General features: G+C 35.7%; 1 protein-coding gene across 1 annotated transcript in view; it reads right to left on the reverse strand.

The window, feature by feature from the left end:
- Positions 1-501: 501 nt before the first annotated feature.
- Positions 502-13755, reverse strand: part of LOC149569159 (uncharacterized) — a 179846-nt gene continuing 166592 nt past the window's right edge. Inside the window, exons 9-10 of the mRNA XM_089821922.1 lie at positions 1088-1555; positions 502-930 (exon numbers count right to left, since the gene is read on the reverse strand). Of these exons, the coding sequence (XP_089678048.1) occupies positions 730-930; positions 1088-1555 (669 nt within the window). The 3' untranslated portion in view covers positions 502-729. The remainder of the gene's footprint in view (positions 931-1087; positions 1556-13755) is intronic.

Here is a 13755-nt window from a genome sequence, read left to right on the forward strand (position 1 = left end):
TCTTTCTTGAATTTTATTTAAAATGTGGTCATTGACAGGCAAGAGCCTACAACACAACGGTAAATTGTGAGCCTCTTACTGAGAGGTCTTGGGTTCTAATCTACTTGAACTTAATTAATAATCATAATAATTAATCATAACAAATAATAATAATTAACCTTGGCTTTGACCTCTCATCCATCAGAAAAAAAGAAAAAATGTGGTCATTGACTAGGTTTGTAAGGCAGCTTGAATCAGTCCTGTTTCCAGATATTTAAATCCATTCCTTTCATATTTTACTATCATCTGAAAAAAAATGAAGCTATAACCCTTGTTCTATTGGCGGCTTTCTATTTGCCAAGAAGTATTCTGCCTTGAACATAACTGCACTAGCATGGAGATTTTAACTCACAGATTCTCTGTACTTAGGTATCAACGAAAAAAAAGAGTTCCCTCTTGTTTTATTAATTTACAGGAAAGGATATCATGAACCTTTTTCACAAGCAATTTAGCTCAAATGTATTAAATAACTAAATAAAATATTATAATATTACTTTTATTCTATGCAGGAGTAAGCAATACAGTAGACAGATAATGTATCTATAGATACACTAACAAATATTGATAAGAGCTTAAACATCCTTCTCTTTACAGTTCAGAATATTTGTGCATAAATTAAAACAATTTCAGAATAAATACTTCCTGAAATAATAACCCTGGCATGTATACAGACCGTCAAATAATACAACCTTATTCCATAAATGTTGACATGGCAGCCAGAATCTTATTTTCTGAAAGCGGTTTTTTAGTTTCGTAATTTAATGAATGGGGCAGATTCCAAAAGGAATAGCATTTACGTGTAAACAACACCTCGCACATTTGTAGTATTGAAGGGTTTGCATGTTGCAGTGGGATATCATAATCTGCAGAATGAAATCCTCCAGAATCCACCTGCCATGTTAAGATTCAGTTACAAGAATGCATGAGTAATGTGAAATCAGCATATAGCATTGTTTCACCAATGGTTCCCCTGATCGCAAACTAATACACAAGTAAAGTACCATAATAGCTGCTGAAATTCTATGAAAAGATCCAGAAACTATTTTACCTCATGTTGTTGTATATCCACTTCCTCTTGCTGCTGAGTCTCTTCTTCATCTTGCGTCTGTCCATCTTTTACTTCTTCCTCCTGCACCTCTTGTTCTTGTTGTTTTTGTGACCCGCTTTCATCTAGCTGCTCTTCCTCTTCTGCCAGTTGCATTAGCAAGTCTTTCTCCTCATCTGTCTGTTGCATCTGAAGTTCCTTTTCCTCTTCCTGATGTGCCACTTTTACCAAATGCATTCCTAACTTTTTTTGTCCTGGAAATTGTTTCTTTCTGTTTTCATGTGCCTTTTTCCCACTGCCCTCATTCTCGCAAGTCTCTCCTTTGTCTTGACCCTTGCCTGCAAGTTTTTTAATTTCTACCTTCTGGTCATCCCCTTGCTCGCCTGAGTGGGCAATTAGATTTGCACTCAATGCATGCTCTAGTTTGACTCCATCTTCATTGCGAAGGAATTTTCTAGGGAATTCAGTTACCTGCCAACAATTGCACTAGGGAATCTTGATAAAATTCTAGGAATCTAAATTTAACTGCACAATATGAACAAAACCAAGTTATACTACTTCTTTATAAAAATCACAGAACATTCGCATTGCCTTTCATATGCTCTCTCTTGTTTTATACATGTATCAGCGTAGCTAATATCCAAATTGCATTTTGATGCCTTCAATAGTTTGGCTTGGAAATAAGATTTGTTTCAAGAAAGAAAAATAGAATTTATAAAGTAAATCTATCATCTCATTTAAAGTTCAATTAAAGCATTTCAAGTGAACTGTGGGAATACCCTTGAAATGATATTGAGATAATGGGACAAAGGAATTCAGTTTCAGTTTTGTTTGGTAAACATTTTGAGTCTTGATATTTGTAGAACAGGAAGAATTATAGCAAAAGGCATTTGCTTGTTCATTAGCTTAAATGTATTTTCATTCCAATGAAATTTCAAGATATTTTCCTTCTTTATTGTGTAACCTCAAAGATACAAGATTTGAGCAGAAAGCACGAGATTGTATATGAATGGATGCATATCATATCTTTCAGACTTGGTCTAAGTTCTGAATGCTGATCTAACAAAATACAATACAAAATGTCTCCATTCACCAGTTAAATCAGATCCCAGATTTCACAAACAACACATAAAGCTGGTAGAAGAATCTGAGCCAGTAAAAATTGAGAAAGGTGTACAAGGGACAAAAAACTAGCAACAGATATCAGAAACAGGTGAACTTGGCATTGACATGAAGAACTATTCCATACATGACTATCTGTCTCATTTTCATCACTAATACTCATTACTACCATCAACAATGAAATATATGTAAGACAAGGTGTAGAACTATGGTTTTGTGTAACTCATGAAACAAAGGGGAAAAAATATAGAAGCAAAGTCCTCAAGTTTTTTGACCACAGAAAAAAATCACTACTATTATAAAGGGATGGTAGCAATGTAAAGTCTACTTTTAAATGGCTGAAAATATCCTCAAACAATGGTTGTAGTCCATAAATCATAATCCCTTCCCTTTTTCCTCTTAGAAACTACTTTTCCTTTCCTTCCTCATCTAAAAAAATACTGCTGAAATCGAAAAATAATAATGTGTTCCACGTTCCACAGGGATGATTCCCCCAAAAAAAACCTCACATCCTTTGTATGGGTGCATTTAAAAGATTTAGCGACTTGGAGGAAAAGTTTCCCTCTGCCTTCTCTCCTCCCACAAGCCACCACCTGTCACCTTCAATTGGGATGCCACTGGGTTGTTTGCTCTATGACATGCCATACATACTGATTGTAAAGTTGGGTATTCCATCATTTATCCCACATACATTGTTTGATTGTTTCTTTTATTTGTTATTTTTTGTCCTTGAGTTGTTAGCCTATTTAGGCTACTATTTGTTATTTGTTAAAACTTAAAACCTTGTATGCACGGTTATCTAACATAAAGGAAATCAAGGTACTGGATTGCTCTACCAAGTGCAATTTTTAAAACTAGAATAGTGGGTGTTCAATTATATTAGCCATAAGGCTTGGGGGTGTTCTTTTTTAACTCAGCTATCTCATGGACACAATAGGAGTCCACCAAGTATAATATTTCACTGAGGAAAGTTGGAAAATAAAAATTGTAAGCCTATATTTTAAACCAATTTGTGTCATTTTTAACACTTCGAAGTAGTAGTGACAGGTACAACATGACAGGTATTAGTGACATCTCTTTGAAGTTTGGCACAAATAGTTGCAAGATTACTAATGTCTTGTATGTGCCAAGACTTACCACAAATCTTCTCTCTATTAATCGGTTTCTTCATCATAATCCTAGAATTGAATTTGATATAAATCAAGATAAACAGATGTCTTATCAAAGATAAGTCAAAAAAGGAAAAAAGTTGTCGCTAGTGCTACTGAGACTGCTAGAATGTTTAGGCTTATAAATTGCTAATCATCATCATCAAGCTTTAGTGACTAGGGACAGTGACTTTTCTATGCTTTGGCATCATAGGTTTGGTCATTTGAGCAATAGTTGCTAAACTCAATAAAAAACACAAGGTCAAAGGGCTTCCATCACTTGAGAAGTCAAGTGTTGTTTGTTCTAGTTATCTTGCTCAAAAACAACACAGACCACCCTTCTATCCTAGTGAGCATCTGCTAGCCAACCTTTACAGCTGGTGCATATCAATCTGTGCAGCCCTATAACACCCATTGATAAAGGATTTGGATATTTTTGGTTATTTGTTGATGATCACACTCATAAAATGTAGGCATATTGTTTACAGCATAAAAATGAGGCTTCCTCCTTCAAACAGTTTCGTATTCTTGTGGAGAAAGATACAAATCATCACATTTGTGTCCTCCGCTCAGATTGAGGGGGGCAATACACCAGCATAGAATTCTCCACGTATCTGAAGGAAATTGGAATTTGATGTCAATTGACTACAATGTACACACCTCAGCAAAAAGGAGTTGTTCAACAGCAAAATCGCATCATCATGGAGATGATCCAAAGTATGTTGAAAGATTCTCAATTAGAATATTCCTATTGGCTGAAGTTGTTCACACAGCAGTTTCTCTTTCGAATCATGTGCCAACCAAAGCCCTTGATGGCATCACTCCAGAAGAAGCATGGACAAGGGTAAAGCCTTCTATCTCTCATCTTCAAGTGTTTGGATGCACTGCCTATATGCATATTCCTAAATTAAAAAGGAAGAAGCTAGATGAAAAGTCCATGCAATGTATTTTTCTTAGATATATTAATGAATCGAAGGCATGTCGCCTTCTGGATCCCAAAACAACGATAATCTACATAAGTCGAGATGCAATTTTCAATGCGAACAGTAAGCCAAGTTCTCCTCCTGCATCATCATCTGCTCCAGGAAATGCTCCAACATTCAACATAGATGGGAAACATGATGAGAATGTTGGCGATCAATTGACACCTACTAATGTCATAGAACTATTACCAATGTCGTATACTAGTGCCATCCGAGATGCAAAATCGGATGGAGTTCCAGATACTTCCACTTCAGGTCCAAGGACTTGCTGCATGGAACACAATGAAGTAAATTTTATGTTTGAATGGTAACATTACAAGGGTCTGTGTAGTTTGTTAAGTGCTTGTTATTAGATTATTTTTAGCATCCTAGGTTCTTGCTAAATTTGGCTTGATCTTCTAGAACCTTGTTCGGTGGCGATTTAGACTTTATTTTGAGCTTTCTTAGTTTAGTCTTTTTTAAAATATTTCCTTTATTTAGACAACTTGCTTTTAGTTCATGCTATTTTTAGCATTTCTAAAACTCTATTTAAATGTATGTATTAATAACACAGTCCATTCCATTTTTCACAGTAACAAAGTGGAAGCCAGTCTGGATATGTCTCCCTTATGAGAGGGTTTTAATAATTTTTTCCTCAAATTATCTATTGGGTTTTAAATAAAGTTTCCCTTAAAATGTATCTGGTGGGTTTGAATAAATTTTCCTCATAAATTTAGCTAGTGGATTTTCATAACTTTTCCCTTTAAAAAATTCTGTTGGGTCTTACCATTTTTCTTAAAAAATGGAGTTCCTATTCTCTGATTTGTATCTCTGCTTCCGTTTACTTTTGATCAACTTTTCACCTAAAAAATCATGTTTAGTTTTGATCGATTTTCCAACTCAAAGATCATTTTTAGTTTGGGTCAATTTTTCTCCTAAAAAATCATTTATGGTTTCTGGAATTTGTGGAGTTCGTGTGGGATTTTATGTCAGGGATTTTTGTTTTGAGGTTTTTTTCATTGTTTCCAAAAACATGATGCTTCGTAAACTCCAAATCATGGTATCTTGCAGTTGGCTTTATGGCATCTTGCTCATCTACAATAGTTTGGAGGATTCAGCAATCTTTACTCAAAATCATGACAATTGTTCCCAATTTGTATCTCTGTTTCCAATTATTCGGTTATCCAACATCAAGTTGGATGGTTTGTAATGATTTGTGGTCAGAGGTTTTGTAGATTGTGGGAGGGTTAGTAGCAAACTCATCTCAGTGACAGAGATTGTGGCAAGCTCTTGTCTCTTATTGCAGACCATTTTGAAGAAGGGAACAACCTTCTCCTTTTTTTTTGGCTACACTTGGTCATTGACATTTTGCAGATCCAAGGAGGGTCTCGGGTGCAATAGAATGTTTGGAAGGATTTACAACTACAAGAGATGTACTGTCTTCTGTAAAGTAGTTCATAGAATGGCCACTAAGGGCTAAGTTGTCAATGTGCTCCCTAGAGGATTGGATGCGGATGTGGATCCTTAGGGAGGCTGATTTTGAGGTGGAGGCTTTGAGGATGCTTGCAAGGAGCGCATCTTGGGCCCTCAAAAGCATCCGTAGAGAGTCTGTGGGCCCAGGATGCACTCCCTACAAGCATCCACAAGGCCTCCACATGCACCTAGGGGTATTTGTGGCTGAAAAGGTCAAATTTGACATTATTTTGCAAAGAAGACAACTTAAAGCACCCTTTACCATGTTCTTTATAACATTTTTTTATTATTTCTTTGGCCCTAAGCCCTAAAATGACCTTAACAATGGGCCTAGGATGTGCTCCCTACAAGCATCCACAAGGCCTCCACGTGGACCTGGGGGCATCAATGGCTGAAAATGTCAAATTTGACATTATTTCGCAAAGAAGACAACTTTTTACACCTTTTACCATGTTCTTTATAGCATTTTTTAATCATTTATTTTGCTTCTAAGCCCTTAAGCGACCCTAATAAAGGCCACTCATCACTTTTTCATCTCATTTTGTCTACAGCTAGGCAATCTTCTCATTTTCTCTCCATTTTGGCATTCTAAAGGCAAAGTGATTATTTTCAAAGAGGGTCGTGCATGCAATGCTAGATACCTTCCACAAAGGAGATCTGAGCATCTAAGGTAAGCATTTCACCCTATTCTTGAATCTAATGAGGTTTTTCAAGACTTTGATTTTAAAGAATCAAGTTTGGGAAGACATTTTTCAAGTTTTTTTCTATTTTTTTAAAGAAATAAAGAAACAAGTTTAGCTATCTATTTTAATATGTGTCTTTTTTTAACTTGTATGCTTGATATTCATAGTTCTTTTTCTAATTTAAATTTATTTAATTTCTTATAATAGCAAGACATTAGAAATAGAATGTTTTGTGCAAGAATGGCCACCAGTGGCAGTCATAGTTTATTGGGAGGGCAAGGAGCCGACAGATTCAAAATTGATGTAGGATCTCCTTTATGGAGACATACCACAAGAATATCACAAGTTTCTGGACGTGGCTCATATCTTTGGAAGTGTAATGTATGTGATAGTAGAAAACCATCCAATAGCTCATATTCTCAGGTTAAACTTCATTTTATGGGGCCTTCTTGTAAAGGAATGGGAGTGTGTAAAGACAAAGATGGAAAGGTGATGTCTAATGCACAAATAGAATCATACATGAAAGAATAAGAAGAGGTTAATAAGTTGGTTAGAAGATCAAAACAGTGTTGCTATCAACCTCCATGCGGAAAGGGAAAAATGCAATTACCCACTAAACCAGTTGTATCCTCCAAACATCCATTCTTGCAAGTACTTGTAATAGAAGAGGAAGAGGAAAAAGTAGAAATACCGCCTACAAAAGAGTTTCATTGGACAGGACATTTAAAATGGAGACAACAGAGCTTATTGATCAACCCATTGTAGGTTGCCTCTACGTAAATGGCCTTTCTTTCAACTTGGTGAGATCACCATATTGGAGTAAGATTGTGGCAGCCATCAATAAAGCATCATTTAATTATACAAGTCCCATGTATGAAAAGGCATGTATCACGCTATTGCAAAAAGAGAAGACTTCCATAGAGAGATCTCTTCAACCAATTAGAAATTATTGGAAAACTTTGGGTGTTACTATTATTTTTTATGGATGAAAAGATACAAGAAACCAACCATTGATTACTGTGATTACAGTATCCCCCAAAGAGGCAATTTTTTTAAAGGAAGATGAATGTGAAGGAGAAGTGAAAGATGCACGGCTCATTTCAAGAATTCTCATTGAGGCCATAGAAATGGTGGGTAGTGAAAATGTGGACTAGGTGATTATTACAGACAAGGCCAAAACTTATATGGGTGCAGGTGCTTTGGTTGAGGGCTAGTACGACCATATTTTTTGGAAACCATGAACCATACACTCCCTCAACTTGGTCATGCAACAAATTGGCACTCAAATAGATTAGGGGAAACAAATATACCAAGAGGGGGAGGAGATACAGGTGTTTGTGATGAACCATCAAATTTCACAATTGATATTTAGATCATTCTCCAAATTGGAGTTGTTGAAGGTAAGTTGTAATCATTGAATTTAATTTTATTTATTTAATTTTAATAAAGCTTATGTCATGTGCAATTATCAAAATGTATATAATTATGCTTAATATTTACTAACATATTGTTATTAACTTGCTTAGGTTGTTGAGACCCAATTTGTATCCCATACTATTGTTATGAGATGATTTGTCAAGGTGCAAGGGGCATTGAGCCAAATAATTATTTCCAACCAATGTGGTGCATAGAAGGATTCAAATTCAGAGAGGGCCCAAAAGGTCAATACATTGGTCTTGGATGACAATTAGTGGGCTCATGTGCAATTTGTATTAGATATGACCAAGTCCATCATTACTATACTCTGCTTTGTTGATACAATCAACCTTATTTGGGGGATGTCTATGATGGAATGGACACAAAGGGAGAGAAGATAAAATTTAGCATACAAACACATGAGAAGGACTCTACAAAATGTGAAACCTTATGCAATAAGGTGGAAACTATCATTCATCATCATTGGAAAACTATGACCACCCCATTGCACCTCCTAACATATGCCCCATCTCTGAGGTACAATAGTGAGGAAATACATGTTATGCCAGATACAGTAGTACCATATGGAGATGAAAAAGATACAAAGATTTTCAAAGAATCTTCCAAAATGATGAAAAGCACAAAATTACTAGGACAGAATTTGGCTATTTGCCTTGAGAGTAAAACTTAGTCCAATTGCAATAAGGACCAAATCAACATGGGAGTTATCACATGTTAGTACGTCTCTATGGTCAACAATTTAAGCATCTACAGCCTCTTACAATCAAGCTCCTTTCACAAGTGGTTTTTGTTTTTTATTAACCACTTGTATTCTACAATTTAGTGCTTAACATTCTTTAATTTTATGTTTAATTTTGTGAACATTGGCCAATTTGCAAGTTAGTACATATTCCTTTATCCACTCAATGAAGCGTAACAGATTGGGCTCAATAAATGTTGAAGGCTTGGTTTACATTCATACCAACTTGCGCCTTTTGACATGTGAGGGGGATCACCACGAGAACAAGACTGCCTAGCTTCGGGATGTAGCCTCTAATTGTGTCAACTTGGATGCAACGATTTAGGATCTTACTACAATCATAGATGATGATGATGATGATGATGATGATAACGTCACGACACAGTGTGCATCTAGTGCAAGTGGAATAGCATCGGGTTCAAATGATCTTAAACTTGCAACACTTGGAGATGATGAGGATTTTCTTGAGAATCCTTATGATTCTAATTAGTGAATCTTGAATCTTGATTGATGAACATTAAATCATGAACTAAATTTTGATTTTGTAATTGCAATGATTTTCTTATTTGCATTGGAATCATGAACATAGATATATATGATATGGCATAATAGTTATTTCAACTTGAATATTTGTGAACTATCAATTTGCATTTACTCTCTCTCTCTCTCTCTCTCTCTCTCTCTCTCTCTCTCTCTATATATATATATATATATACACATAGATACACACACGCGCGTGCATCAAAAAACAATTGCACATCCGTGCACCTAAATCTCACATCCGCATCCGCATCTGAATCAGCAACTAGGTTCTTTCTAAATTTAGCTCGTTCTTCTAGAACCTTAGTTAATGATCATTTAGACTTTGTTTTGAGTTTTCCTAGTTTAGCCTATTTTTTGATGTCTTTATTAAGACAACCTGTCTTTAGCTCACACTATTTTTAGCATTCGCAAAGCTCGTTTGTATTGTTAATACAATTAATTCTGTTTTTTTAATGTTTCATTAGCATGAGAAAATGAATCTTATGATCCAGAAAATTGAAAGAATGGGGAATTCAAAATCAAAATTTAGAATTTATATCATGATAAGGCATGGGTGGGGTTGAAATTGAGCTAAGGAAAGGTTACATCCGAGTATAACATCAATATCAAGATGTAATTGTGTTAATTTATCACAGAGATGTTCTAATTTTGTTTACATTACCATTTCATAAACATAACATAATTATTTTCTTCTTTGCAAGGATTGGGCATGAGAAGGTTTGATTTTAAATGATACGAAGATAGGGTTAAGATACAATGCTAAGGAAATCATGGAAACTTCAAGCATCAAAAAGTTTCAAATGGTTCTTCAAAAGGACAAATAGGATAGTGTTTGAGATTGAAGGCCAAAATGAAGATTTCAATCCAAAGACAAGATTTACTCCTCAAGATGGAGTTCAAGGAAAAAGTTGTACAAGAAAATGCCAAGTCTACAAATGGAGAGCATTATCAAAATTGAATTTCCTCCAGAATCCAAGTTCAATTAGAAAGATCCAGCATTATGAAGCACTTACATTTGCTCTACAAAATCAATTCAAGAATTATAACTAGTACAAGTAAATGCAACAAGAAGATTTCCAAAAAAAAGGTAGAAACTCATGAAGATGAAAGAATTTGGGACTATGAGCCATCATAATAAAATGAAGATTGAAAAATGTTGAGCATAAAGAGTATTACTAGAGATGTAGAGACATCTTTGTGGTGATGGAGAAAAGAAATTGATAAAGATTGCAAGACAAACATGTTGAGGAGGTACCTAATCATCTTCAACCAATCAGAAGACTCCAATTTCACGTGTCCAAGCTCAATCAATCAAATTGTTTCAAATGTACATATGGAAAAAAATTTAATGTTTCTACCTAACCAACTTTCTCATTGATTCTCAAAGCAATGTAATTTTCCCATTGGCCCACAAAGTGGTGCTTCATTGTAATTGGATAAGCATTTAATGTTTTTAGCTAGAAGTTACATTAGGGTTTGGGTTGGTATAATCTAAGTCATTGATCTTGAATGCATAGGCAAAGGAAAAGTGTGAGGCATTCATTGGTAGATTCTTTGTCGCTAATGGTATCCCATCTAATGCAGCCTGTTCCACTTATTATAAGCAAATGGTGAAAGATATTTTGAGCATGAATTCCTCATTTGTACCCCCTGGTGAGCATAAGCTACGAACCACCATCCTAGATGAAGAGTACTCAAAGGTTGCTTTATTATTTGAGGATATGAAACACACTTGGGTTAGGACGGGCTACTCTATTGTGATGGATGGGTGGACCAATGTTAGCCATCGGCCACTCATCAATATCATTGTCACATCCCATGTTGGCTCTTATTTTTTGAAAGCCGTAAATTGTTCAAGAAAGAAGAAGGATGCAGAATTCCAGTTCACCATTTTGAGAGATGCCATAGAGGAGATTGAGTCGTCTAGTGTTGTACAGGTTATCACAGATTTTGCACCTGCGTGCAAATCAGCTGATTTGATGATAGAGGCTACTTATAGGCACATCTTTTGGACCCCTTGTTGTGTTCATTCCTTGAACAATGCATTGAAGGACATAGGGAAGATTGAATGGGTGAAACAGGCAGTGCTAGACGCTAGAGAAGTGCAAATGTTTATTTGCAACCACCACACTTCACTTGCTCTATTCAGGTCCTTCTCTAAGGAGTTCCTCAAACTAGCCGAGACAAGGTATGTCAATTTTAATTATAGTTTACTTTTAGTTTGTTTTAACTTTAAGTTATTTAAATAAATTATTTATAAGTTTACTTACATGTGATGATTTTAATTTTAAATTTTAATCATTAATGTTTAACTTTACTAATATTTTAATTTATAATTGTTGCTATAGGTATTGCACATATTTCATTTTGATGAAGACGATGATTGAGGTGTATGAGGCCCTTCAATTGATGGTGGTGAATCCAAAGTGGGGACAATGGTCTAATTCTAAGTCCTCTGAAGGAAAAAGCAGTGAGGCAAAGGATCCTTGATGAGAGTTGGTGGTCCACAATAAAGTTGCTGATTTTTAAATTTACTGTTAGTCTTTTGCTTGTTGATTCTCCTACTAACAGTCTTAAAATTCTTAAAATTCTAATTCTAATTTTAATTTTTGTTTGCATCTTGCAAATATATTTGCTATGTCATAGCACCCATTGTAGATGTCATTAGATATGCTGATACTGATGCTCCTAGTTTGAGAGAGATCTATGAGACTATTGACAGCATGTTAGGAAAGATGAAGAGAATTGTTGTAGCAAAGAATCCTACAATGGGGTTTTATGAGGAGCATATTAGGCCTATTGTGATGTGGGTGTGGAACATGATGAATACCCCGCTTCATATGGCAGCCTTTGCTCTAAATCCCAAATGGTATGCACAGTTGGGTGGAAGGCTATGTTACCCGAGGATGCGTTTCCACCCCTAAACCTAAAGTTTTGGAAACGAGGATGGTTTCAAGGATGGGGGGATGGCAGGGGACGTTTCCCAGACGTTCCCACCTAGAGAAGAAAATAGGAAACGCGTCCCTAGAACTTTGGAAATGGTCAACGAGTTTCCGAACCACGTTGACCATTTTAGGGACTATTTTTCTGTTTCCTAATGTCCTGGGGACTGCATAAAAAGTTTCCTGTTAAAATTTATTAAATTCAAAAAAATCATTAAAAAAATGATTTTCCAATCAGCTACGGGTCCGGACTTGTGGAAGTCAATTTTTTTATAAAATATATTATAAAATGAATGATTAGGGGCAGCTGTCATAGTATCTTTGTTTTCATTTTGAGACTCACGATGATAGTGATAGTGACTTTGATTTTGATGTTTCAGACTTTTGAGTGTTTTGTCTTGACATTATAATATTATATGATCATTGATAGTTGATACATTGATGGAATGGTTATATATCAACATGATCATTGATACACTATAGTTGATACTCTAAAAGTTTAAAACTTTAGAGTTTGAGTCTTTATCTATTCAACGTTTCCATTTTATTGAGAGTTGATGTTTTTCATTCTCATATTTGATTCATTTCATTATGTACTAATGGTATTTTAAGCACTTAAATGATGATTGAAAATGATGCTATGTAGAATTTTCTATGATGATTCGATTAGATTCTGATTGCTATGCCCTATTATCATTGATGAATCATGACTTGATGAATGGAATTGATAATTTTAAACTATGTTGTTGTGATGAATGTAGAATTGACAAATATATTTGAATATTCATTTATATATATATATAAATCCATCCCTTGTCGCCCCCTGTTCTAACCAAAAAAAAAAAAAAAATCGTCCAAGAAACTCGTTTCCCCATCCCCCCGTCCCCTCATCCTGGAAACTTGGGGTAACATAAGTGGAAGGGGCCTCCCATGTGATGATCCTGAGGTTTTGGGTGGCTTCACAAGAGCAATTGATAAGATGTATTCAGCTCAAGATGCCTCTACTCTTCGTGCATAGTTCTTTGACTTCACCAACCTTCGTGGCCCAAACTTGGGTGAGCCACAAGCAAGTTTGGATAGAGTTGTTTTGGCACAAAGAGATCCTATTGGATGGTGGACCTAGCACGGGAGAGATACACCTAAGTGAAAAATATTTGTCAGTTGCCTCCTTGCATAAGTCACTAGTTCCTCAGCTACAGAGAGGAATTGGTCCACATATTCATATATCCACTCTATCAAGAGGAACAGACTTACCTCTAAAAGAGTGGAGAAGCTAGTGACAGTGCATCATGCTCTTCGACTTGCTGATCATCAGACTCCAAAGTATAGGCAGACACCAACTTTGTGATGGGATGTTGAGCCTGAGGATGTGGCCTAGATAGATGAAGATGACACAGCACCAAGATTGGTTGGGGTTCCATTAGATGAGACTATGCTTCCTGTGGAGGATGATAGTGAGGACTCTAATTTTGATGCCATGGCGATAGAGGCTGAATAGGAGCAGCAATCTACTTCATTTTTATATGTTTTGTTTTTTATGTTGAACATGAACATGATTATGATACATTGATACTTATTACTTTATGGCAGCCCTCTACCCTTTGGGCCTATAGCTTTAGGCA

This window comes from Cupressus sempervirens, chromosome 3 (assembly GCF_028749045.1).
Source record: "Cupressus sempervirens isolate cs-2001-9-10 chromosome 3, ASM2874904v1, whole genome shotgun sequence".
In the NCBI taxonomy this organism is placed as follows: domain Eukaryota; kingdom Viridiplantae; phylum Streptophyta; class Pinopsida; order Cupressales; family Cupressaceae; genus Cupressus; species Cupressus sempervirens.